A 26,902-nucleotide genomic window follows, 5' to 3' on the forward strand; every position below is an offset into this window, starting at 1 on the left:
AATTTCAAATTTGTTAGGAATAACCTAGTATCTTCTCCTTTAAGACAGGAGATCTGCTTAGCCTCCCCTAATATGATTTGAGACCCACAACAATGCAGTTGATTGTAACAGCCTAGCAAATCTTGCTGTTACACCAAGTTGCTATAGATATTAAAATGCCACCAAAATCCCTGCTACATTGTTGGTATGCCCTTACCAGGTTCACCACCTTGACGGCACTTAGGAATGGGCAATGAATGCAGACCTTGCCAGTCATAGTCATTTCTCACAAAGGCTCATTTTTCATAATTAAATGTGGTAGTAAGGTTAGTTTAGCAAAGGCTGTTTTGCTTTTACTCAATAGAAGTCACTTACAAAGCACAAAGCTCTTATTCTTCCAATAAGACTTTGTTTACAAGCTAATTTTCAAATAGAAAGTTGGAACAAGTGGATCTTTTATTTTGTTTACTTGAGGTTGAGGGCAAAATCCTTTGGAATGTTGAGTCTGCATCCTTCTTTTGGTTGCTCAATGTTTCAGTAACAGCGCAATTTGGATTCAACACCTTGATTTGATGCAGTTTGTGAACAACCAAAATATTTATTATGCAAAACAATTTAAATGAAAGCAGTTGTGAAAATACTTGAAAAGGACATGGGTCAAAAATATCTAGTTAACTGGAGCCAGCCACTCATGTTACTTGTAAATACTGTGAAAAATCTGTATCCAGCATTGAGGCTCCTTTTGATTTGATTTTCTAATGTTAATTACTCATTGATACATTGCATTGCCTCTCCTGGTAGCTTATTGCAATGATATTGAAAAATTACCAGCAATTCTATATTGCAGCTTGAAACTACTGAATTGATTGACGTCATCTTCAGTTTCCTGAAAATATTTATTATTCTCATTCCTTTTATTCCTCTATTGAGGAATTGTGGAGTAGGAAAGGCAGGGAACAGGAATGTATTGGCCATTTAGCTTGGTTCTGTTGTGGGGAACATATTGCAATCGATCATTGAATAGATTACAGCTGGCAAATAGAAAAGCTCAAAGTAATTGAAGAGACCACATTCTCTTCGTAGTTTCGTGAAGTGCCAAATGTGACAAATTAGTTCTTTGGAGAAGTAACATGATGATAAAAGTGATCCTGTAGATGTATTTGGATTCCTAAGAGCTTTTGATAGAAGGCCATGTCAAAGAATATTGCTGAAAATAAAAGCTCAAGATTTAGGGAGTAATATTAACATGCATAGAAGTTTGGCTGGCTGACAAATGTTTAGAATGAGTGGGTTATTTTGTAGAGGTAGATTGGGCAGGCGGGACTTGTTTCCAATAGAGGCTTGAAATGTGGGAGGAAGCTTTTAAGTATGTAAGGTGAATGTGGAAAGGATTTTTCGAGTGTCCAGGGGTACTGTCTTAAATTTGGCGATTGCCATTTAGGTCAGATGAATTTCATTTTTGCAAGGCTTTTGAGACTTTGAAACTCTACCTTGGAATCTGGTAGGAGTAGGAACAAATTTAAGGTAGCAGTAGATTGCTTGTTAGGCCAGGGAATCACAAGTTCTTGGAGTAAATGGGAATGTGGAAACTGATGCATGAACAGATCGATTGTGATTTTTTTCGAATGAGAGCACAGGCTTGAGGGACAAAGCTTCTATTCCAATTTTGTATGTAGGTATGCATTTTCATAAGAATATGTACATGCTGTAGAAACTGCATGAAATTTGATAATAAAAATTTTGTTCTCAAGTACCTCCATGATGTTTACCTACTATAGGATTAGGATTATTTACATCAGATAGACGGAGGTTGACGGGGGGGATCTGGTTGAGGTCTACAAAATCATGAGGGGTAAAGACAGGGTGGATAACATGAAACTTTTTCCCAGAGTGGGGGACTCAATTACTAGTGGCCACAATTTCAAGGTGAGAGGGAAAAAGTTTAAGGGAGGTGTGCGTGGAAAGCTCTTTACCCAGAGGGTGGTGGGTGCCTGGAATGCGTTGCTAGTGGAGGTGGTAGAGGCAGGCACGATAGCATCACTTAAGATGTATCTAGACAGATACGTGAATGGGCAGGGAGCAGAGGGTACAGATCCTCGGAAAATAGGCGACAGGGTTAGATAGAGGATCTGGATCGGCGCAGGCTTGGAGGGCCGAAGGGCCTGTTCTTGTGCTGTAATTTTTTGTTCTTTATTGGTAAGGGCATGATGATTAACACTTGAAATATGGAATAACTATCAATGTTAAATATCTTCTTTGGATGTGAGGTTAATTTGAAGTTGGTATTGAGACCATACTCAATGAGACAACATCTTGTGTATGGCCATTAAAATTCAATTCTGTAAGTTAGAAGTTGGATAAATGAAATTGAAATAAGTGAAAATTTACGTATCGTGAAATTTGTTACATTCAGCAATGCTGGGCATTTTTGTTAAACTGCTAATCACATTGGGGAGCCTATTTTTGATCTTCAGCAACTTAGAGTTGGCAGTTTTTTTTAATCTTTGCTCAGTAAATCTTAATTTTGATTTGCTTTCCAACCAAGATTCAATTATTTTCAGCAAGGAAGCTGGAACTTGCGAAGTTTAGTGTCAGTAAAAAGCGATAGAAGCTTGAAACAAATCAAAACTAGCCATGATTCTATTTGCTTTAATTCGGTATGCTTTTGGCATTGTGGTAATTGTAACAAGGTCAGCCAGGTGGACCTCCAAAGAATGAGTCCCCTGATTGGGGCTGTTATCTGGCCTGACCAGGGAGCCCTGCCTAACAAGTAAGAACAGGAGTGTCAAAGTTTGAGTTGGCTCTGAGGGAACTGGATGAGCATGATGGACACTCACTCACATGTAAACAAAGGGCGATTTCGTGACAGGATACTGGACCCTGTGGAATTATTTCAGTGGTGTTGAGAGAAAAGCACACTGCTGAAAAGAATTTTTTTCTATTCATTTTGTGGGATGTGGGCATCGCTGGCTGGCTAGCATTTCTTGCCCATCCCTTGTTAACCTTGAGAAGGTGGTGGTAAGCTACCTTTTTTTGAACCGCTGCATTCCTCCTGCTGTGGGGTCAACCACAATGCTATTAGGGAGGTAATTCCAGGATTTTGATACAGCGACAGTGAAGAAATGGTAATATATTCCCAAGTCAGGATGGTGAGTGACTTGGAGGGGAACTTGGAGGTGGTGGTGTTCCCATATATCTGCTGCCCTTGTCCTTTTTGGATGGAAGTGGTCATGGGTTTGGAAGGTGCAGTATAAGGATCATTGAATTTCTGTATTGCATTTTATAGATAGCACACAGTGATTCTACTGAGCGTCGATGGTGGAGGGAGTGGATGCTTGTGGATGTAGTGCTGATCAGGTGGGCTGCTTTGTCCTAGATGGTGTCCAGCTTCTTGAGTGTTGTTGGGGCTGCACTCATCCAGGCAAGTAGGGAGTATTCCATCACACTCCTGACTTGTGCCTTGCAGGTGGTGGACAGTCTTTGAGGAGTCAGGAGGTGAGTTATTCGCCTCAGTATTTCCAGCTTCTGGCCTGCTCTTGTAGCTACTCTGTTAATGTGGTGAATACAGTTGAGTTTATGGACAGTGGTAACCCCAGGATATTGATCGTGGGGGATTCAGTGATGGTAACACCATTGAATGCCAAGGGACAGTGTTTAGTCTCTTATTAGTGATGGTCATAGCCTGGCATTCGGGTGGTGCGAATGTCACTTGCCACTTGTCAGCCCAAGCCTGAATATTGTCCAGATCTTGTTGCATGTGAATGTGGACTAAGGAGTCAAATGGTGCTGAACATTGTGCAATTATTGGCGAGCATCCCTACCTCTGATCTTATGATGTAGAGAAGGTCATTGATAAAGCAGCTGAAGATGGTTGTGCCGAGGACACTATCCTGAGGAAATCCTGCTGAGATGATTGACCTCCCAAAACCACGACAATCTTCCATTGTGTCAGATATGACTCCAACCACCGGAGAGTTTGCCCCCTGATACCCATTGATTCCAGTTTTGCTAGGGTTCCTTGATGCCCTACTCTGTCGAATGCAGCATTGATATCAAGGGCTGTCACTCTCCTTTGGAATTCAGCTCTTTTGTCCATGTTTGATTCAAGGCTATAATGAGATCAGGAGCTGAGTGGCCCTGGCAGAACCCAAGCTGGGCATCACTGAACAGGTAACAAGGTGTGGAGCTGGACGAACACAGCAGGCCAAGCAACATCTTGGGAGCAGAAAAGCTGATGTTTTGGGCCTAGACTCTTCATCAGAAAAGGGTGTAGGCCCGAAACGTCAGCCTTTCTGCTCTTAAGATGCTGCTTGGCCTGCTGTGTACATCCAACTCTGCACTTTACTACAACTGGCGTGATTGGAGAATGTGACGCATGGAGCATATGAGTTGCAGGGTATTCCAACAGCCGTGGACACCCTTGCCCGTCCGGCTGATCTTGGAGCACTACTTGAGTGAAGGCAATTGCATAACGTCAGTCGTGACATATCCTGAACAGAGAGACACTAGTTTGCCACACAGCAAAACACTAAAACAAAGCCAAGCTTCAGCCAAACAATTAAAATTTTCCTCAAGATCTGGGCTGACAAGCCATTGTAGTTGCTGACAGTACGCAGACTTGAGACAGCCAAAGAGTCTCATTAGATGAGTAAATGAGTAAGGAAACTCATAGGCAAGTATCCAGGACAGCGCACACCCTGGAAAGTATACCTGCAAGTAGTTTGCAGCAGTTAAATTGCTTAGCAACATCCAAATCAGAATTAATAAAAATATATGGTTAAATAGTCACCCTGTTCTAAAGGGACATCAATACCAGCTCAATCACTTCGGTAATTGCAGAACTAACGTCTAATAAAATTTGCTGTGGATCCCAACCTTTTAAGTTTGCACAAAACCTGAGCTAGCCTATACCAGGGAACCTTTACAGATTAAGGGTACAACTTTGGTTCCAGTCTCTCGTGAGAAGCGGCAGGTTCAGTTACCACTGATTTGTAATAAAAGGGTCAGGCCCAAGCTTGGTGGGGTGAAATTGTTTGAGAAATATTCACCTAGATTGGCTCAATGTTTTTTTTGGTTAGAAAATGGCTGCCTGATTTGAGGTCTTAATTGAATACCGAGAGGTTTTTCAGGAAGGTCTAGGGACTTTCAAAGGAGACAAGATCAACTTGCACATTGACCAGGAAATATTTCCACAATTCTGCAAGGCTTGCCCAGTCCCATTTGCATTGTGTGCAAAAGTAGAAGCAGGAATCAGAAGGTTAGAAAGTAAAGGAATTGTCAGTCCAGTTTGTGGGAGGTTGAAACGGCTTCAGAAATGCTAATGCTGGACACAACTCCAGCATGGGAGCAGCACGGTGGCTCAGTGGTTAGCACTGCTGCCTCACAGCGCCAGGAGCCTGGATTCGATTCCTGCTCGGGCAGCTGTCTGTACGGAGTTTGCACATTCTTCCTGTGTCTCCAAATTCCTGTCTGTGCGAAGACGTGCAGGCTTGGTGGATTGGCCATGCTAAATTGCCCATAGTGTTCAGGGATGTGTAGCTTAAGTGCATTTGGGGAATGGGACTGGTGGGAGCCTCTGAGGTTCGGTGTCTACTTGCTGGGCCAAAGGGTCTGTTCCAGCATTTGGGATTCTATGAAAAAAAAATTGACCACGACTCCGCTAAACGTGAGACGCACTTTACTTCAAGGGATGAAGTTTGGTGTAGGAACCATGGGAATAGCTCTACATGTGTAACAGGGATGGTCAACACTAGGTCAGGCCAGTGATGTATAAAGTTCAGGTAGACGTGACAATCCTGAACAAGCACACAGATCATATGAAAGCTGTAAACTCAAACGGTGCAGGAGCATACGTGCCTGGCTCCTTGACAGGCATTCTGACTGTTGGGAGTCCTTGGGTTCTTCCTCTCCATTGAACATTGAAGATACCTCAGAATCCAAGATGGACAAGGCAGGTGTTGCCACCTCGACGCCTTTGCCATCTGAAAAAGGGAATAAATTTGTTTGAAGGTGCTCTGGGCACAAGAGGCAAGCTACTGTGTGTTATATGCTGCCCATATCAGAGGAACCTGACCCAGTGCTAAAACGCTGCAAGAGCTTCTACAAGAAAATGAACCAGCCTATGACCTCAGGCATGGGAGGGATGTAGTAATTGTTGTGAGGTCAGCCATGTGGATCTCAGAATGAGTTCCCTGATTAGATCAGATTAACAGCCTCAATTCTGGAACCCTGGCTGACAGATAAGAACAGGGGGTGTCAACATCCTTTGGGGTCTGAGGGAGCTGGTACAGTGTTGAGGATTCTCTCTGTAAATAAAAAGGTGACTTGGTGATGGAATTAGCCTTGAGTTATTTCAGGCTTTGTGTAGCTTGTAGATGTTGTTGGCCATCCCTAGTTGACCCTTGTTTTAATGAAGCAGACCACAATTCTTTGGAAGCTGTTTTGGTTCTTTAAAATTAATTTAGTTCTTAAAATACATTAGTTTGAAATACTATTTGTAAATGAGGTCAAAATTGTTATTTTTAGTATACGTTAAGAAAGCAAGTGAGAACATTGAGCACAAAATGTTCTGGAAGTGTACTAAGTCAAAATTACTCTGGTTAAAAAGGATGAAATTGTGGGCAAATGCAACAAAAAAAAGCCTTATCCCATTGTAACAGGTTTCAAGAGCTTTGTACAGCAGAACTTGTGACCAAGGAATTAAGACTTAAAAAGCTGTATTTATTTTTATTACTTGGGTTAAGGGCATGGCATTCATGATTGGCTCCTATATTAATGCATTCTCAACTTCTCTTTAATGCTCCATTTTACTAAATGATCTCACCATCTTCTGAGGCATGCTAATTTATTTCCAAATGAAGTTTATCCCCTATACTTTTTCAGAAGAAATAATTAGTTATTGTTTTGTACTTCCTCCTTCAGTTGTTCCGGTGGTAAACGTTTAACTTCTTAAAAATATATATCTTGTGCAAGAATTTAGTTGCACAAATAAATTGTTTTGAATACCTGAATAGAAATATCTTTACTCATGTAGTAAAAAGTACCCTTCAGGTTATTTTACTTGGTTTCAAATATTGAGTAATCATGCATGTACAATTAATATGATCGTGTTTATCATCAGTGTCTGTAACTATATGTTTGAAGTGAATGAAGCCGGAGTAAAATGTGACATTCCAGGAAGAGAGAATCTGTGCCCCTGCAACACTCTTGAGTCGTAACAATAACCTGACTATCTTCCCTGCTTATTACAACCACCTATGTGATATTGCTCCTGTTGCTAGAACTTTCATCATTAGTGCTTTTTGCCTAAAATAGACTTGACTGTTCCTGATCAGCCTTTCCAACCATAAATGTTAGATCGTCCAAAACCATGCTGCTCCTAACCAATCGGCATAATGTGTTGCATTCATTGCCTTTACACCACTCAGCGGTGGTGGTCAAATCTGTGTTTTCAAGACGAGTTTTTCTTTCGTTGATAGTCCCTACCTGGGAAAGGAGACTGGCATTTTTTTTTTAACCTGAAAATCCCAGTTTGTAACAAAATGAAAAAATGATACTAAGATTAGAACTCAAAATTTTGAGGAAGACAGAAATTGTGTTAAACATGTTAAAGGACACTGATCAGTCCAAGCTCAGTTGACATCAAAAAGTCCAGATGGGCAGTTCAAACAAACTGAAAGAAGATCAGGATAAGATCCGAAAGTTGACAATAAGCAAATACATGCTGCAGCATTTTGTGAACTTGAAAATATCATTGGTAGATCTTATGCCATTTAGATCAGGACAGGATGAGGAGATGCTGTAGAAATGCATAGGTTTTTAGTAAAACAGTGCTTATGGAACTTGGGTTGGTTCTGTGCTGTTGGGTAACTTTAGGAGAGTAGTTGAAATCCTCCCACTGAGACAAACTTTTGAAGGGCTTTACTGATTGGGCTGTTTCCTGGAGCAATTCTTCTGCTTTAAACCAAGGAATCTTGTGACTTTTATCTTTTCATAAACAACTGGAGTTTTGGTTTTCATCTTTTTCTGAAAATGAAAGCTGCTGGTCTCCTCCAAGGTTGTAACAATTTGAATTGTCTTTAGGCTGCTCAATAATGCCAACTAAAATGGTTATCGTTTGTGTTTCAATCCCTTTATGGCTTTGGTCTTCTCTCATTGTGACTTCTTCAAGATGTACAGCTCAATTCCCCTACACACTATTTTTGTTCAACTCTTGCCTCCTGTGCATATTTCCCTTTTCCTCTAGCAACCTTCCGCGATGATGTTGAACCTTCACATTCTTAGACTTCACGCTTTCACATTCAGTCACCAAAATGTTTTCTCCACCGTTCTGTTTTAAGACCCTCTTTATTAAGTTTTTCGCCACTCAATCTGATAGCTCCTTTTATCTTGATGTTCGTTTCTTTAAGGAAAAAAGAATACATCTTTGTTAAAGTGTTTTGGAATGTTTTACAATAAAAGCACCATACGAATGCAAGCTTTCATTTGACAAGCTACTAGTTGCAGTGACTGACCCCCTTGGAGCAGATCTGTACGCCGTCCTGTCATGCAGAGCTGAATACAGTGTGAATGCAATGGGAAGGAAAGTGACAAAAATTAGCTGCCAAATTATAAATAGGTTCATTCTGAAGACTACTGGCTGCAGTATTCGTAGAATGTGGTACCAAATGTTCCCAAGTGATCTGGCATTGTGTTGGATTTCCAGTGCTAAATTATCAAGCACTGTCCCAAAACACCAATGAAACTGACTAGTATTTTACAACTTATTGGGTGGAGTTTGACTTTTTCCCCTGAACTACTAATCCACCCCTTTCTACCCACAAGCTATTAATTTGCCATTCCTCATTAAATTTGTGAACTGAAACTGGAAATCCTTTGAAATAAATTTTGCACTTTCATACAGCGACATTTTATTCTTAACTTGTTCATGGGATGTGGACTGGCCAAGTCAACGTTTATTGTCACTGCCATTGCCCTTGCACCGACTGTTAGCCATTTCAGAAGTAGTTCAGAATCAGCCACTTTACTGTGGGTTTGAAGACCTGTGTAGGCCAGACCCAGGTGAAGCCAACAGACTTCCTTCTCTAAATGGCATTAATGAACCACTGCCTGGATCAAAATACAAAAATCCCCACCCCCGATATTTTGGGCCTACCAGTAGAATATGGACATAAGTGGTTCAAGAATGCACGTCACTGCTGAGGGAAGTTTCGGGATGAATAGTAAAAGCTGGCCTAATCAGCAACGCCTACATCCCATGAATGAAAAGAGCAGAAGTCTTTGAAGGAGATTTGTTTTGTTGCTAATATTTTAAAAATAGTGATGGAACTCAGCTGGATAGCAACAGCAACTGATAGCTTAGTGTGATTATAATTCTGAAGGGCATAATTTATTGGAAATCACTTTGAGGTGATTGAGGTTATGAAAGGGGCTTCATAAAAGCAAGAATTTTTCTTTAAAAGTTAATGTTGCAATGCCCTCACTTGTGTTTTCAATAATCTTTCTTTCAGAAATCTTTAATTTTTATTTGTCTTACTCATTTCAGGTCGTTTAGGATATCCACATCCAGGAACTGACAATTTTCTAATGATCAATGGTAGGTTTTTAACGAGTAATATTTATTCCTTTTTCTGCTATTATCAAAATACATCATTCCAGTTGCACAATGGGTAGAATGTCGGGCTTCGGATGGAATCATCAGTTAGTAAAAAATATATAAGACCATGGTCGAATTTTAATATCAAGTAGATAATTGGTTGAATTTTGTTATTCATTATTATGTATATCCCCCTCTAATTTCTGTAATTTCATCTTCATCCGGTAGCATGATATGCAGTAACAATAATACCAAATAGCGTGAGAAGTATTGAATGTAGTAAGCGTTTGGAATTTCATCACTGACCAGTTTAGCCGTTTGTTGAGATTTTGAGTTCAGTTATACAATCGCAGTCGTCTTACGGGGATGCAATTGCATTCTTTCATTGCATATAATCCTAGAAGTAATTTTAATTCTACCAGCTCTTTAGTCAGGTTTGTGCAAGAACAATCAGTACTATCACTTATGTCATCTAGCCTATTGTAACCATGTTATACTCTGATGCATTTTGGAACATGCCTTCTATCACCTTTGCAAGTAGTAAAAGGAATAAAAGTGATGAACTTAGAGCATGGATCAGTACCTGGTGCTATGATGTTGTGGCCATAACAGAGACATGGGTTTCTCATGGGCAGGAATGGTTGCTGGATGTTCCAGGGTTTAGAACATTTAAAAAGAATAGGGAGGGGGGAAAAAGAGGAGGGGGTGTAGCACTACTAATCAGAGAGGGTATCACAGCTACAGAAGCTTCCTTTGTCGAGGAAGATCTGCCTACTGAGTCAGTATGGGTGGAAATTAGGAACAGCAAGGGAGTAGTCACCTCGTTAGGGGTTTACTACAGGCCCCCCAATAGCAGCAGGGAGATTGAAGAAAGCATAGGTCGACAGATTTTGGAGAAGTGTGCACGCAGTAGGGTTGTTGTAATGGGTGACTTTAACTTTCCTAATATTGATTGGAACCTCCTTCGAGCAGAAGATTTGAATGGAGCTGTTTTTGTAAGGTGTGTTCAGGAGGGTTTCCTAACGCAGTACGTTGACAGGCCGACGAGGGGAGAGGCCATTCTAGACTTGGTGCTCGGAAACGAGCCGGGGCAGGTATCAGATCTTGTGGTGGGAGAGCATTTTGGTGATAGTGACCATAACTGCCTCACATTCTACATAGCTATGGAGAAGGAGAGGATTAGGCAAAATGGGAGGATATTTAATTGGGGAAGAGGAAACTATGATGCGATTAGACATGAGTTAGGAAGCATGGACTGGGAGCAGTTGTTCCATGGTAAGGGAACTATAGACATGTGGAGACGGTTTAAGGAACAGTTGTTGGGAGTGATGAGTAAATATGTCCCTCTGAGACAGGCAAGAAGGGGTAAGATTAAGGAACCTTGGATGACGAGAGCGGTGGAGCTTCTAGTGAAAAGGAAGAAGGTAGCTTCAATAAGGTGGAGGAAGCTAGGGTCAAGTTCAGCTAGAGAGGATTACATGCAGGCAAGGAAGGAGCTCAAAAATGGTCTGAGGAGAGCCAGGAGGGGGCACGAGAAAGGCTTGGCAGAAGGAATCCGGGAAAACACAAAGGCATTTTACACTTACGTGAGGAATAAGAGAATGGTCAAAGAAAGAGTAGGGCCGATCAGGGATAGCATAGGGAACTTGTGTGTGGAGCCTGAGGAGGTAGGGGAAGCCCTAAATGAGTTTTTTGCTTCTGTCTTTACGAAAGAAACCAACTTTGTAGTGAATGAAACCTTTGAAGAGCAGGTGTGCATGCTGGAATGGATAGAGATAGACGAAGCTGATGTGCTGAAAATTTTGTCAAACATTAAGATTGACAAGTCGCCAGGCCCGGATCAGATTTGTCCTCGGCTGCTTTGGGAAGCGAGAAATGCAATTGCTTCGCCACTTGCGAAAATCTTTGCATCCTCGCTCTCCACTGGAGTCGTACCTGAGGACTGGAGAGAGGCAAATGTAATTCCTCTCTTCAAGAAAGGAAATAGGGAAATCCCCGGCAATTATCGACCGGTAAGTCTCACGTCTGTCGTCTGCAAGGTGTCAGAAAGGATTCTGAGGGATAAGATTTATGACCATCTGGAAGAGCATGGCTTGATCAAATACAGTCAACACGGCTTTGTGAGGGGTAGGTCATGCCTTACAAACCTTATCGAGTTTTTTGAGGATGTGACTAGAAAGGTTGATGAGGGTCGAGCTGTGGATGTGGTGTATATGGACTTCAGTAAGGCATTTGATAAGGTTCCCCATGGTAGGCTCATTCAGAAGGTCAGGAGGAATGGGATACAGGGGAACTTAGCTGCTTGGATACAGAATTGGCTGGCCAACAGAAGACAGCGAGTGGTAGTAGAAGGAAAATATTCTGCCTGGAAGTCGGTGGTGAGTGGAGTTCCACAGGGCTCTGTCCTTGGGCCTCTACTGTTTGTAATTTTTATTAATGACTTGGACGAGGGAATTGAAGGATGGGTCAGCAAGTTTGCAGACGACACAAAGGTCGGAGGTGTCGTTGACAGTGTAGAGGGCTGTTGTAGGCTGCAGCGGGACATTGACAGGGTGCAGAGATGGGCTGAGAGGTGGCAGATGGAGTTCAACCTGGATAAATGCGAGGTGATGCATTTTGGAAGGTCGAATTTGAAAGCTGAGTACAGGATTAAGGATAGGATTCTTGGCAGCGTGGAGGAACAGAGGGATCTTGGTGTGCAGATACATAGATCCCTTAAAATGGCCACCCAAGTGGACAGGGTTGTTAAGAAAGCATATGGTGTTTTGGCTTTCATTAACAGGGGGATTGGGTTTAAGAGTCGTGAGATCTTGTTGCAGCTCTATAAAACTTTGGTTAGACCGCACTTGGAATACTGCGTCCAGTTCTGGGCGCCCTATTATAGGAAAGATGTGGATGCTTTGGAGAGGGTTCAGAGGAGGTTTACCAGGATGCTGCCTGGACTGGAGGGCTTATCTTATGAAGAGAGGTTGACTGAGCTTGGTCTCTTTTCATTGGAGAAAAGGAGGAGGAGAGGGGACCTAATTGAGGTATACAAGATAATGAGAGGCATAGATAGAGTTGATAGCCAGAGACTATTTCCCAGGGCAGAAATGGCTAGCACGAGGGGTCATAGTTTTAAGCTGGTTGGTGGAAAGTATTGAGGGGATGTCAGAGGCAGGTTCTTTACGCAGAGAGTTGTGAGAGCATGGAATGCGTTGCCAGCAGCAGTTGTGGAAGCAAGGTCATTGGGGTCATTTAAGAGACTGCTGGACATGTATATGGTCACAGAAATTTGAGGGTGCATACATGAGGATCAATGGTCGGCACAACATTGTGGGCTGAAGGGCCTGTTCTGTGCTGTACTGTTCTCTGTTCTATGTTCTATAAGTAAAATAAAACTGTGTCCCAACAAGTTCATAAGAATGGAACTAACTTGTACTTGCTCAGTATGCAGTTTGATGCACAGAATATGGCTTATTTGAGGAGTTTTGTGCAACTAGAAATATAACGGCCCATTTTATAAGTCAGTAACACTCAAGTTGGGAAGTATATCCCCTTAACTTCGAGGTATTAGCCTGCACAGATACATACTTGTGCTTTATGCTGTTGTGTCAAAGAAACTTCCAGTACTGTGAAATTTTTTTAAGATCGTTGAGTATCTTTAATGTCTAGGATGGAAAAAAGTCTTGAAATATGCTGTTTCAAAAATTAGCAACTTTTCCATGTCATCAGATGAGCCTGTGCCATTACTGCTTGATATAAATGGCATTCAGCATTGTTATTACAGCTGTTCAATGTAAAAACTCAGCCTAAGGCATTGGGCTACATCTGAAAAATCCCATGGTCCTTTAGTCACATCCATGTATAAATAATGTTTTCCAGTTGTAGCTTTGAACTTTCAAAATGTTTGCTCTCTGCATATTATTCACTTACCTACCCTGAACATATCTAAGAATGGAGGAAATAAGAGCAGCAGTAGGCCATTCGGCCTGCCAAGCCTGGTCCTTCATGCACAAAAATCATTTCTACCTGTGCCATTGTTCACCACTATCCCTTCGTGTTCTGTCATTGATATCCAAAAATCCATTAATCTTTTTCTTTTTTGTTTTATCTTGAGCATTTTCAATGATTGAACTTCGACAGGCCACTTAGGCTCAGAATTCCAAAGATTAACAATTCTTTGGATGAAGAAATTCCACCCATCTCAGTCTTAAATCAATTTCAGGCTCAGAATAACGTTATCTCCTACTTCTAGTCTCCTCAACCAGGGAAAGCATCTTATCCACAACTACAGTGCCACATGCTGTAAGAATTTTATGTTTATTGATGTTGTATGACTCCTTGTAAACTGAAGCATGACTTCATACAGCATCATATTGGATACATCACAGGCGATGTTTGTATGCACAGCAGAGCAAGGAACAAGAGTAGACCACTCGGTCGTTCGCACCCGTTCTGCTATTTGATAAGATGGCTGATTATGGCTCATTTAATGTGCTTGATTATCACCAATAATCTTTAACACCCTTGGAAATCAAAAATTTGTGCCTGTGCCTTAAAAATATTTAAAGATTCTGCATCTGCTTTTTGAAGAAAGAGGATTCCAAAGACAACTTTTTATTCCTGTGAAAGAGAATACCTCTTCTTTGATGATCCCTTATTTTTAAAGTCTGACGCCTGGTTCTAGATTTCCCACAAGAAGAATCTTCCATTCAACACCTAACTCTTCAGGTTTGTTCAGGATCTTGTGTGTTTCAAGTAGATCCTCGGAGTCTTTAAACTCCAAAGGTCGCAGCCTTAGCCTATCAAGCTTTTCTTCATAACTCAGTCTGCCGATCACCGGTATTAGTCAAGTAAACCTTGTCTGAACTGCTTTTAATACATTAACATCCTTTCAAAGGTGCACTAACCAGTACTGTATACAGTACTCCAGATGTGGTCTCATCAATGACCTGTATAACTGAAGCATAACCTTCCTACTCTTGCATTCCATTTCACTCAATAAAACATAACATTCTGTTAGCATTACCACTTGCTTGTTGTACTTGTATACTAATCTTCTATAATTAATGCACCAGGTCACCTAGATCTCTCTGCATCTCCAACCTTTACAATATATATGGTGAGCTATTTAGAAAGCATACTTTTTTAAAATTCTTTTGTACCAAAGTGGACAACTGCCCTTTTCCAACATTGAATTCCATTTGCCAGATCTTTCTCCATTCACATTGCCTACGTATATTCCTCTTATAGGCTTCTTCTGTCCGCTTTATACACTTTCCTTCCCAAAGTTTTAGCTAAGATTTTTAGCTCGGGTGAGGTTGTTGACTTGTTCGCTGAGCTGACTTGTTTTCGTTCAGACATTTCATCACCATGCTAGGTAACATGGTCAGTGAGGCCTCCAATGACGTAATGTTGTTCTACTCCGCTTGTAGTACTGTCCGGTTTGTTGTAGTGAGTCATATTATTTCCTGTTTTGTTCTGTATGGGTTTGTGTATGGGGTCCAGTTCGATATGTTTGATTGCATTACCAGGTGGAGAGCCATGCCTCTAGAAACTCCCATGCATGTCTGTTTGGCTTGGGCTACTATGGTTACCTTACCCCAGTTAAACTGATGGCCTTCATTGTCTGAGTGTACTGATATTTAGGAAGGATTGCCATGCTGTTTTGCTGATAGTTGATGTTCATGTATTCTGATGGCTAGTTTCCTTCCAGCTTGTCTGATGTAATGTTTGTGGCAGTCGTTGTGTGGTATTTTCTAAACCACGTTGGTTCTACATGTTGTGTGAATGGGGTCTTTAATCCTTGAGTATTTGTTGTAGAGTGGCTGTGGGCTTGTTTGCGACCATGATCCTTCATGGTTTTAGGAGTCTTGCTGTCAGTTCTGATATGTTCTTGGTGTAGCGCAGTGTGGCTAGTGTGTTAGGGTGTACTGTGTCCTCCTGTTGTCTGTTTTGCAGGCATCTGTGGATGAATTTGCGGGGATATCCTTTTTATAGTAAGGATTTTGTATAGGTGCTCTTCCTCTTTCCTGCAAAGTTCCGGAGTGTTGCAGTGTGTCGTGCCATGTTCAGTGTGTTAATGCAGCTTTGTTTGTAGATGTTGGACGCACACCCTGCACTTCTGTGGGCTTCCTAAAGCGTACAAAGCAGACATCCCCCTTTTAGACCTATTGTCTCCCTACCAGGCACAGGTTCACAAACTGGCCAAGGACCTTCAACAGAGAATGATACACCTAATCAATGTATCACCCCATTCCAGTTTCTAGAGGAAGCAGCAATGCAGACCAGCAGTGACATCAGCAATGATAACACACTTAAACTCTTAGACCTGTGCCTCACCACACATTTCGTCTTTTAACGGTCAAGTATACAAACAGATCAATGGTACACCAATGGTGTCACCCATCTCAGAACTCCTTGCAGAAACAGTCATGCGAAGCATAGAACACACTCCCCTCCCCCGCATTCAGCCTAAACTGTGGACCTGTTGTGTAGATGGCATAATTTGTTATTATTAACTGCAACAGATTAGAGCCATGCCACCTCATCAACAGTGTATTTGCCAGGATTAAATTAACAAGAGAAGAAGAAAGCAACAATTAACTTCTGTTTCTGAATGTTAAAGTTGAGCATATGACCAGCAGGGAGTTCCAAACCTCAGTATACAGAAAAGCGACCCACACTGATCAAATCCTCAACTTCCACAGCAACCACCCCAAAGTCCACAAACAAGGCTGCATTAGCACACTATTTAAACAGGCCAGGACAAACTGCAATACTCCGAAACTACACAGGAAGGCGGAAGAGCAACTATACAAAATATTTGCTATGAACACATATCCCTGCAATTTCATCTGCAGGTGCCTACTAAACAGACAACAACAGGAGGACACAGTATACCATAACACACTGGCCACACTGCCCTACATCAAGAACATATACGAACTGACAGCAAGACTCCTAAGACCACTAGGAATCATGGTAGCCACACAAGCCCACAGCCACTCTACGACAAACACTCACTCACAAGGATTAAAGACCCCATTTCCACAACATGCAGAACCAACGTTTATAAAATACCATGCACTGACTGCCATGAACGTTACTTTGGACAGACAGGTAGGAAACTAGCCACCAGAATAAATGAACGTCGGCTAGCTGCAAAACGGCCCAACAAACTTTCCTTAATATCGGTACACTTGGGCAATGAAGGTCGTCAGCTTAACTGAGACAAGGTAACCATAGCAGCCCAAGCCAAACAGACACGCATGGGAATTCCTAGAAACATGGTTCTCCACCCGTAATGCAATTAACAAACATAGAGTGGGACCCCATATACAAACCCATACAGATCAAAACCAAAAATGACAGTACCCGCTATGACAAGACCAGGCAGTATAAATTCCAAGCAGAGTCGAACAATATCACTTCATCGAAGGCCTCGATGATGTCACCGAGAATGGTGATTCTGAATGAAAACAAGCCAGCTTGGCAAGTAAGTCAACAACCTCCCTTTCCTACCTATCTTGTGTCATCTGCAAATCTAACTAATCGTACCTTGGGTCCCTTCAGCCAAATCACTTATTAAAATTGGAAAAAGTTGAGGTCCCAGCTCCCACCTCTGTGGCACACTACTCATGACACACTGCCAGTTTGAAAAAAACCCATTTATTCCTTTGCTTCCTGTTAATGAGGCAATCTTCTGTCCATGCTGCTGTTACTCCCAACACCATGAACATTTATTTTTCACAGTTATCTTTGGTGTGATATCTTTATCAAGCATCTCCTGGAAATCTAAGTACAATACATGCACTTGCTTCCTTTTATCTTTAGCCCAAGTTACTACTCCAATAAATTATTTAGACATGATTTCCCTTTTGACAAAATGGTGTTGTCTACCTGATTATCTTGAACTTAGCCAAATAACCTGTTTATAATGTCTTTAATAGCTTCTGTCATTTTCCCTAACATTTGTATTTTGGTTCACTGAAATCACTGACTAGTCACAGGCATAGCTGCAGTGTTGCCATTTTAGCCATATGCACTGATTTTTAGGCTGAAAATAAATGCAGATAAATATGTACATGTATTCAATTAAACAACATTTATCACCATTCACTGTTATGCTATTTATTGCCTTTGCCTTACATAACATTTGAAATTGCACTTCTATATGTTTGACCAGCAATTATGTGAGTCATACTTTAAAATTCAGTAGTGAAGTTACCGATGCTGATTCAGACTATGAGCAATACTAGATTCCTCACTGCTCTGCATCCAGAATATGGTTCTTTGCTGTGCTGGTTGGACATGCTCATCATTTGTTAGTTTGCTGTCTGCTGGAAATGATTGATTTGTTGAGAGAGATCTTTACAAAGTTGCTGCTAGTTTTCATGTTGACGTCAGGTGATGTTACATACTATTTTGATGGATTTCCAGTAAATGCATACATTGATCATAACATTTAATTGCTCTGTTTTCCATACTGCTATAAATAGCAAAGTGCAAAAAATATTAGTCATGTGTGATGTAAGGTATATGAATATTTAAATTGAAGCTTGTGTTTTGAACTTGTGGCATGTGGATTTTGGTCTGTGTATGAGGATGTTTAATGATTAACTTGTCAGTATTTCTAAAGATACGATTTTCTTTAAACCAATATGAGAACGAGTTCTGAGATGACGGAAAGTTGCATTTGGAGAGTTTTATAAGTATACAGAGTCAATGTCAAAGATCAGTGGCTCACTTTTAGGTAGACCCAAGAATACTTTTCTACATAGTGAAAAAGCCTGTAACTTGGAGAGGTGTATCAGAGATATTTGGAACTGCAGATGCTGGAGAATCCGCGATAACAAAGTGTGGAGCTGGATAAACACAGCACGCCAAGCGGCATCTTAGGAGCACAAAAGCTGATGTTTCGGGCCTAGACCCTTCATCAGAAAAGGGTCTAGGTCCAAAACATCAGCTTTTGTGCTCCTAAGATGCCGCTTGGCCTGCCATGTTCATCTAGCTCCACACTTTGTTATGTCGGTAACTTGGAGAGTGTTTGTTTTCAGCTCACAGGAGCTCTGATTGAAGTTAGATTGAAAATACAGTCCCTGTTGAAAAAAGGGAACAATTCAGAAGGGTCAGGAAATAGGTTACCGCAGTATAAGATTTTGGTTTGAATGTTCAAATCCAGAAATGTTTGGCTAGAACATTGAAAGAGGTTATTCAAAAGTGAGCGTCTAGGCTTAGATGTCTGACTACCAGAGTGTGAGTGGTTTTGAAATCTTTCAAGTTGTGTTAAATGTAAGTAAGTTTGTTTCTTCTACTTTATCTTCATTTCTCTTGGATAATAAACTTCTGTTTTATTAAAGCCAAAACAGCCACATTGTGTGAGTTTGTGTTTCAGTGAAAGATCAAGTTATTAAATAATCCAAAACACATTTTGTGCCAGATTTCTGACCAGGGATATGACCTGACCAATAGTAACACCAGATGGGATCATAGCACATGCATGATTTTGTGTTGTGGATAAAAGTATTCAGATCACATGCTGAACAACCGTATATACTATAAATAAAAAGAAATACTGAAAATACTCAGTTTTGGCAGAATTTTTGGAGCGGAGTTAACAGTTCTGTGACCTCTCATCAGATCATTAGTTCTGTTCCCCTCTCTGCATAAATTATCCAGCCTCTTCAGACTTTACAGTTCTTTTTGCACTATATAGTTACAGCCTTTGAAGTGAGCATTGGAAGGCTATGAGGGTATCTTCCTTCAACACTGTCTTGTGCAGTGAGTTCCAGACCTATGCTCTCAATGTTGGGCTCGTGCAGCAGCCCTCAAATTCTCAGGCATGGCGGTGGACAAGCCAATTTAAAGTGACCAGGTTGTTCAAAAAAAATGCTTCATACCACAAACAAAGTTAGTGTACATTGTTCCACCACCCTCCAGATAAACAGCTTCTCCTTGCCCTCTCTCCAGTTCTTCATACCAGTTAGTGTAAAGTGGTTATGGACTCCTCCAGTACAAAATAGAAATAAAAATTCTAGTCATTTTACAGTCACTGTCACTTCTGTAAACGATATAGGAATAACCCACCTCCTATAGAGTTATTTCGAAATGTTAGATCTAGGTGAGATCACAATTTTTTTTTGTAAGGTTGCAGTTTTCGTGCTTCAATTAAAGCATAATTATTAGATCAAAATGAAATAACAAAATTACCAAGCTTTCTTGAGTAAGAAAGAAGAATTTTATCACTTACCCGGGGGTGGGGTATGGTGGGACGGGGAAACAAATGCAGTATCAAACGCGCATAGGCTATTTTTTTTTTAAAAGAGTTCCATAAATCTTTGAGATGTTAGGTTATAAAACCAAGGCCTGTTGTTTGTGTTGACACGCATTCTTGAGCAGTCGTGAAGTTGTTGAAACTGAGTTCTTGATGACTGGTTGTTGTTCAGGTTGTTTTTTTTCACTGGTCATTGACTGAGGGTTGTGGCAGACAGGAGAGATGAGGCTTGCAATACGCTCGCTGTTATCAGTTTAGATTTCTCTGTTTAAAGTAGCTGCTAATACACATCCGTTTGTATATCTGAGTCTGCGCCATCATCTTTGTGAACCGAAGACTCTACAGATGGCCTTTTGTCTCCCAGTATGAGAACTTACGCAAGCGTCAGACATTGGGATGCCAACTTAGTTGCGTGGTTTCACTATCTTTGGATGAAATGATACTTTTTGACTGACCACAGTGAAATTATTTTGTATGTATTTCCTGGACCAGCCTGAATTTTGGGCAGGTGATCATGGCTGTCATTTCAGGTATATTTGTTATTTATAAAAATTGCTTTTAAATTTATCTGTGGAGGCCTTGAAGATGAAAAATCACAATGAAATTTGAATTTGAATAACCCATGTTTACTATTTATTATAGAAAGCAAATGAGAAGCAATGCAAGTGTTAGATTCCATACAACGAGTTTGCAATTGTGTTGCAGGGAGTGAAAAAACACAGCAAAGGAGTCTGGCCTAACACCGACTTCTAGATGTTGTGGCATTAATAAGTATGATGGCACCTAGTCATCATAATACGCTTTAAAATATGGGCTGTTATGCTTATTACGGTGAAAGAAAATCATCTTGAGGTTTGGTAATGTATTTAATACCTATTGTGCTCATTGACAAGCAGTGCTGTTTCAATGAGGAAATAATATAAATATACGTATGACCAAATGTTAGTGTTTCGTGCACGTCTATTTCATGTAGTAGGTAATTCGAGAGTATGACAGTTTGCCGAAACAAGCAACTGGCTGATTCTCAAAATTCCTCTATAATGTGCTGCAGAAACTATGACTCACTGCATCACATCATTCCCAAGAAAGGTCAGTCATATAGATGTGAAAAGAATGTGCCACACAAGGAAGAAAAATTCTCATCAAAATGTCACAGGGAGTTTACTCTTCACACATCTGGGAATATTCTGTTTCGGTCTGACAGTTCAGAGCTTTAACATCATCTTCTGACATTCATTAAATCAATTTATTAAAACATATGTGGTCTCTCCAATGCCCTCTCCGCTTTGGAGATGCAAAATGCAGTTGTATTGTTCTGACTTTGTGTAGGATGTTATTTTAATATATTGATGTATGTCTTATATGTGCAAGAGAAAGAGATGAGTGGCGAGATGAAATGTAGTTTTTTGAAGCTGTAAACTTGTATACTTTGGCAGGACGAAGCGAGGGACTAAATATTTAAATGGAAAAAGACTACAGAAAGTTAGGTATACCTGCAGTATGTGGAGGTCCTTGTTCATTGATTACGAAAAAGTAGCATCCAAGCTTAGTGGATCAGAAGGACCACAAATGGATATTGGACTTCATTCCTTTTGGAATTGGGTATTAGAATAGGAAAGTTTTACTAAAACTCTGCAAGAAACCCTTCAGGTCATACTTAGAATACTAAACAGTTTTGGAAAGATATTGGGATTTGAGGCTGTCCAGAGAATGTTCATTTGGTTAATCCTGGTCACGGATTGAATTTATTATGAAGAGAGATTGAGTAGTTCTGAATTATACTCATTGGAGTTTAGTAGGAGAAGAGATTTTATTAAAAACAAGATTCTTGGGCATCTTGATGTGGTGGGACTGTCTAGGACCAAAGGGCATAATCTCGGAATAAGTGGTTGCCTATTTAAGGCAGGTGAGGAATTTCTAGTGAAAATTTTTTCAAGGTAGTGAATCTATAGAATTCTTAGCCCGGCCCCTACGCTGTTTGTGTTAATGTATGTTCAAGGTTCAGACAGATTTGTTCAGTAATGGCATCCAGACTTACAGCGCAGGAAAGTGGAGTTGAGAGTTACCAGATCAGCCATGATCTCGTTGAATGATGAAGCAGATTCATGGGGCCGGATGGTTTACTTATGCTCCTCCATCATAATATCTTAGGACTACTTGTAAATGAGGAACTCTGAAGTGCTTATCCTGATCATTGGAACGGAGTTATTGAGTTCTATTTTATGTGTTCTATTGGCAGCCCCAACATTCTAATAAGTCGAACTGTTATTAGGTTAAGTTGAAGTATAGTATATGACTTCTTAAAAAAATGTTTGCGCCAACATATTTCAGGAAAATGTGAACAAAAGACAGATTTAAACTAGTTATCACAATTTAGGGGATGTGACGTAATGAACACTAGAATTGAAGATAAGTATTTTCAAACTGATCTTGTTCAGAAAATCAAATGTGGTTATTATCCAAAAAATATCAACTTTAAAGCTTAGCACTGTACCTACACACAGAACAATATAATTAACTCTACTGGAATTATGCATATAGAATACTGAACCTGTGATGGACTCAGTTTATTAAAAATGTACTGTCAGGGTTAACAGAATGTATGATGTGATATACTAGTGGTATAATGGAAGTGAGTATCCTGATTACAGCCCAATCATTTATTGTTTGAGTTCCATTCTTAGTCTTGTTGCTCAGGGAAAATCAAGTGGAGGCAATAGTATTGATCATAAAAGTGGGAAAAATAAAGTCTGACAGTTGCTTTTGTATCTCTTAGTCTGACTTGGAGATGCTGGAAATTGACTATATGATTGTGTTCTTTGGGTTGGCAGAGAAAGGGAAGTGGCACAAGAAGCAGAAAAAGTTCTTCTCAATACTCACACAGTTCTTCATTTTAAAACATGACAATAGTTTGGATTTTAACTGTAAATTGGTCCAGACTAGACAAAATGTGTGTTTGTGCATGTCTCTCCTGCATATGGAAATGAAGACATCTGAATGTCCTTGCACGTTTTTAAAATTTTGGGAGTTAAGAAACAGAATTGCCCTTTTGTGGATTCATCTGTGCCACTCTGATCCTATTGAATAGGTTGCAACATGGCTGTGGTAAAATGGTTGTTTAAGCAAACCTTTTCCTTCTACTTAACCTCAAACCGGAAAAAGTATGCAACAAGAGTACAAAACAATTTGTGAGCATACATTATGTCACATCATATTTGGCTATGTAAAGTGCAGCACGGATCCGTTCCTTTACCCGAGATGCCTCGCTACACTTGTAATGCAGATTTTATTTGCAGTATCCAATTAAGTTTCAAATATTCTCTGGGGCATATAAACTGAGGGGTTTAACATCATTGCCTACCAGAGGCTAGAAATGGCCTCTCCTGATTGGCTTCCTCAAGTGCCACAACGCTTAGTCCAGGACCTTGACGCTTGTCTGTTGACAGCAGTTGTCTGTCAGCTGTTACTGATTCTATATATTGGAAGATCTGCCAGTTTTAGTCAGATCAAATAGCATCTTCCACAAGAGTTGATAATCCACCAGCAACATTTAATATTTTTCCCAATGTGCACCCCTGTCACCAACCTACCCAGCACTGAATCGTGTTGCAGGGCTGATTGGGGTGAACCTTTTGCAAAAACCTCTTTCTTTCTGAAATACACAATTTAGGCAATACTGTCTTCACCACAGCTTCCATGACCGTGTTGCCTGGAGTGAGTATAAAGAATCTGATAGGTAGGACCTTTCCCCTTGTGGTCAAAGTGCATCTTAGTGCTTGTTTGTGAGTTACAGCAATAGTGCATTTGCTCGGGGAACCGTTTGACAGCAGGGCCTTGAGGACATTACATGTAGACACGTGATCTGTGCATTTTATTTCCGGAATTTTCCTTGTGGGGCAGGTGGTTTGGCATGGCCCAACTGAATAATGTTTCATGGAAACATAACCAGACCCATCTTTCCCAACAGCCTGGATAAGTAGAACTTCAGTATAGTGATATTCGGGAAGAATCTTTTTCTTGCCTACTATGATTTGAAAAATGATAAGGTGTGAAAGCACCAAGAAAATGAAAACAGTTAACCTGAGGTTGAGGAAATATTTTGCTATCATCCAACTGCTGCTTCACATAAATATCCTGTGTGTTCCATGGTCACCAAGATGAGAATGTAGGGGAGACAATTAAGTTTGGGGATGACAGAAATTGGCTGGTTGGTTGACAGTAAGGAGCCAAATCTTGGGCTACAGAGGCTGTCAACTTGGGTTCAATAGACAGATAAGTGGCAGGTGGAACTGAAAAATGTGAGGTGAAACATTTTGGAAGGAGGAGCAAGACCAGGGAATACTGAATAAATGGCAAGACACTAAGAAGCTCAGAGGAGCAGAGGGATCTTGGTGTGCTTGTCCACAAATCTCTAAAGGTGACAGGTCAGGTTGATAAGGTAGTTAAGGCAGCATAAGAGATGCCTGCCTTTACCATTCGTGGCATAGATTATAAGAACAGGGAGGTTATGTTGGAGCTGAACAGAATTTCAGTTAGGCCCCAGTTGGGAGTATTGTATGCAGTTCTGGTCGCTGCACTGTCAGAAGGATGCAATTGCACTGGAAATGCAGAGAAGATTCATTAGGGTGTTAGCTGGGAGAGATCATTTTCAGCTAGGAAGTGGTACTGGATAAGCTAGGATTGTTTCTTTTGAACCATGAAGTTTGTGTGGTGGTTGGCGGGGGGCACGTGGGAGACCTGTTGGAGGTATATAAGATTGAGGGACCTGGACGTGGTGGATAGAAAACAGCTGTTCCTGTTGGTTGAAGGATAAGTAAAAAGGGTTAGAGTCTAAAGGTGAAAAGATGCTTAGAGGGAATTTGAAAAGTTTTTGTTCCACCCAGAGGATAGTTAGGGTCTGGAATGCACTGCCTAGGAGGATAAAGGAGGTGAGTAACTTCAACCTTTTTTAAAAAGTACACGGATGAGCATTTGAAGTGTCATAACATTCAAGGCTATGAGCCAAGTAATGAAAGTGGGACTAGTGTAGATTTATCACAGATTTGCTGATAGATAACAATGAGCCAAATGGCCTCTTTGAATTATAAAATCATGCAGTAATATCCTTGTCTTGTACCAGTCAAAATGGTTGGCTATGGAGAGTTCGACACTTGGTCCTACCAGAGACAAGAGATCACTGTCCTTGCCGCCTGAGGACTAATCCACAATCAGTCCAGAGATTACAAGCAATTTAGTGACAAAGTTGTCGAGAAATCAGTCTGGGGTGTTGGACCAATTCCTGCAATTTGACAAAGTGAAGAATCGAATATGGTTTGAAGTGATGGTGTTGCACGCGTGGGAGAGGTAGTGAGGTGCCCATAAGTGAATCAGAGGATAACGTAGAGGTCAAGAAGAGTTGGTAGTTTTGGAGGATGAGTTGGGAGAAAGTTGTTGAATGGATATGATGCATGCAGCATTGAGACTTGTAGTCCATGAGCCATGGCACAATGGAATAGTTGGATCAGTAGCCCTGCAGAAGAGGAAGCAGAGAGAAAATGGTAGTTCTTAACCTTATGATGATTGTTGACCTTTGTGCACTGTTGGGCATTTATGCTTCACCCAGGGTAGAGAACTAGCTCTTGCAACCAGGCTGGCTTGGTTTGATGATGTGGCTTCCTATGGCATTCCCCAAGATCAAGGACTGTCCTCCATTCCTTTGTCCCATCCACTAAGACCTCCTATATCCCTGCCCACAAAGTAGGGAACACTGTCCTTTCCTCTGAGCCGGGTCCCAGATATGGTCGAGCATCACTGTTTGAGACACCATTCCTGCCTTGCAGTGGCTAAAAGGGTGTGCAGCTGGACTTTATACATATGCTGTCAGAGGCATGAACACCTGGCATTGGAGAGTACCTCCACCCTGCCTGCTATGTAATTCCCATGAAAGATGCCCAGGAGCCTAGCTGCATAATTGAGATGAAAAACTGATTGTGAGCCTAAAGTTGCTCTAGATCATGAATTGGGTGTCATGCAATTGTTGACAAAATACTTTAATTTTAACTAATAGTGGGAACATCCCACCCATCATGTTTACGTACTGCAGGTTGATACATAGCAGCCACGCACACGAAGGAGGCCCATTTCATTCTGCAGTTAAGGATGGTACCAGGCTAGAGGTTTAAATTGTGATCAGAGATAATGGGAACTGCAGATGCTGGAGAATCCAAGATAACAAAGTGTGGAGCTGGATGAACACAGCAGGCCAAGCAGCATCTCAGAGCACAAAAACTGATGTTTCGGTTTGCTGTGGCTGAGGAACATATGAGCCAGACTTTTGCCTCTTCAGTCAACACACAGCAGTTTGTATCAGATGGCCAGATTTTTGTTTGCAGTGGAGAGGCAGCATTGGTCCCACATGTCCAGTTTCTGTTTGTCGGTGGCAGTTTACTCCTCCCTAGTATTTGGTGTTTGTTCCAATTCCTCCTAACCGTGTTCCCAACACTTCTCAGGTATTCTGACCTGATGACGCAGACTTGCAATTTCTTGGCCCAGCTTTTTGAGAGCTTTGACCTTGTCATGCTTTACTTTTGGTCCTTGGTGCCTGTTCAAACTTATTGCAGGTGCTCATCGGTTTGCAAACCAACAGTACTACGCCCAGTGATCGAACAGTACTATTTGAACTTTGGTACTTATTCCCATTTGGAAGCCTCCAGTGCCTTGAGCCCGTCAGTTAATTTTTGACACCTGTTTCTCAGCCTGTGCAATTCTCTTTACAAGATGTAACCTGCGGCGCACTGTTCAATTTGTAAAACATTCTCTTCACCAAACATTATTTTTTGTTAAAGGGCAAGTCAGGCAGCCAGTAGAATAAAGCTGATTGGCATGATTTGTACAAAGTCAGTTGATTGCGGGGGTGGAGAAGGCGTACATCTTGTTTAATTCTTGCTCAATTTCAATTGCAAACTTTTGCCAAACTAGTTTCAAGTGTAAAAAAACAAAATTGTCAAATGAAGAAAATATTAGCCATATGCCATACTTAAAAACAAAGGGCTGGGTAAACACATCTGGGAGAGCCTCTACACACTGAAGCC

The 26,902-nt window shown here is 41.0% G+C and overlaps 1 protein-coding gene across 3 annotated transcripts in view; it reads left to right on the forward strand.

Annotated features, from left to right (window-relative positions):
• LOC125458002 (cytoplasmic polyadenylation element-binding protein 2) overlaps nt 1-26,902 on the forward strand; it is a 126,773-nt gene that overhangs the window by 49,971 nt on the left and 49,900 nt on the right. For all 3 annotated transcript variants that reach the window (XM_048542864.2, XM_048542856.2, XM_048542871.2), the window contains one exon: nt 9,524-9,574. In XM_048542864.2, coding sequence (XP_048398821.2) covers nt 9,524-9,574 — 51 coding nt within the window. The remainder of the gene's footprint in view (nt 1-9,523; nt 9,575-26,902) is intronic.

This window comes from Stegostoma tigrinum, chromosome 1, assembly GCF_030684315.1.
Source record: "Stegostoma tigrinum isolate sSteTig4 chromosome 1, sSteTig4.hap1, whole genome shotgun sequence".
Taxonomy (NCBI): domain Eukaryota; kingdom Metazoa; phylum Chordata; class Chondrichthyes; order Orectolobiformes; family Stegostomatidae; genus Stegostoma; species Stegostoma tigrinum.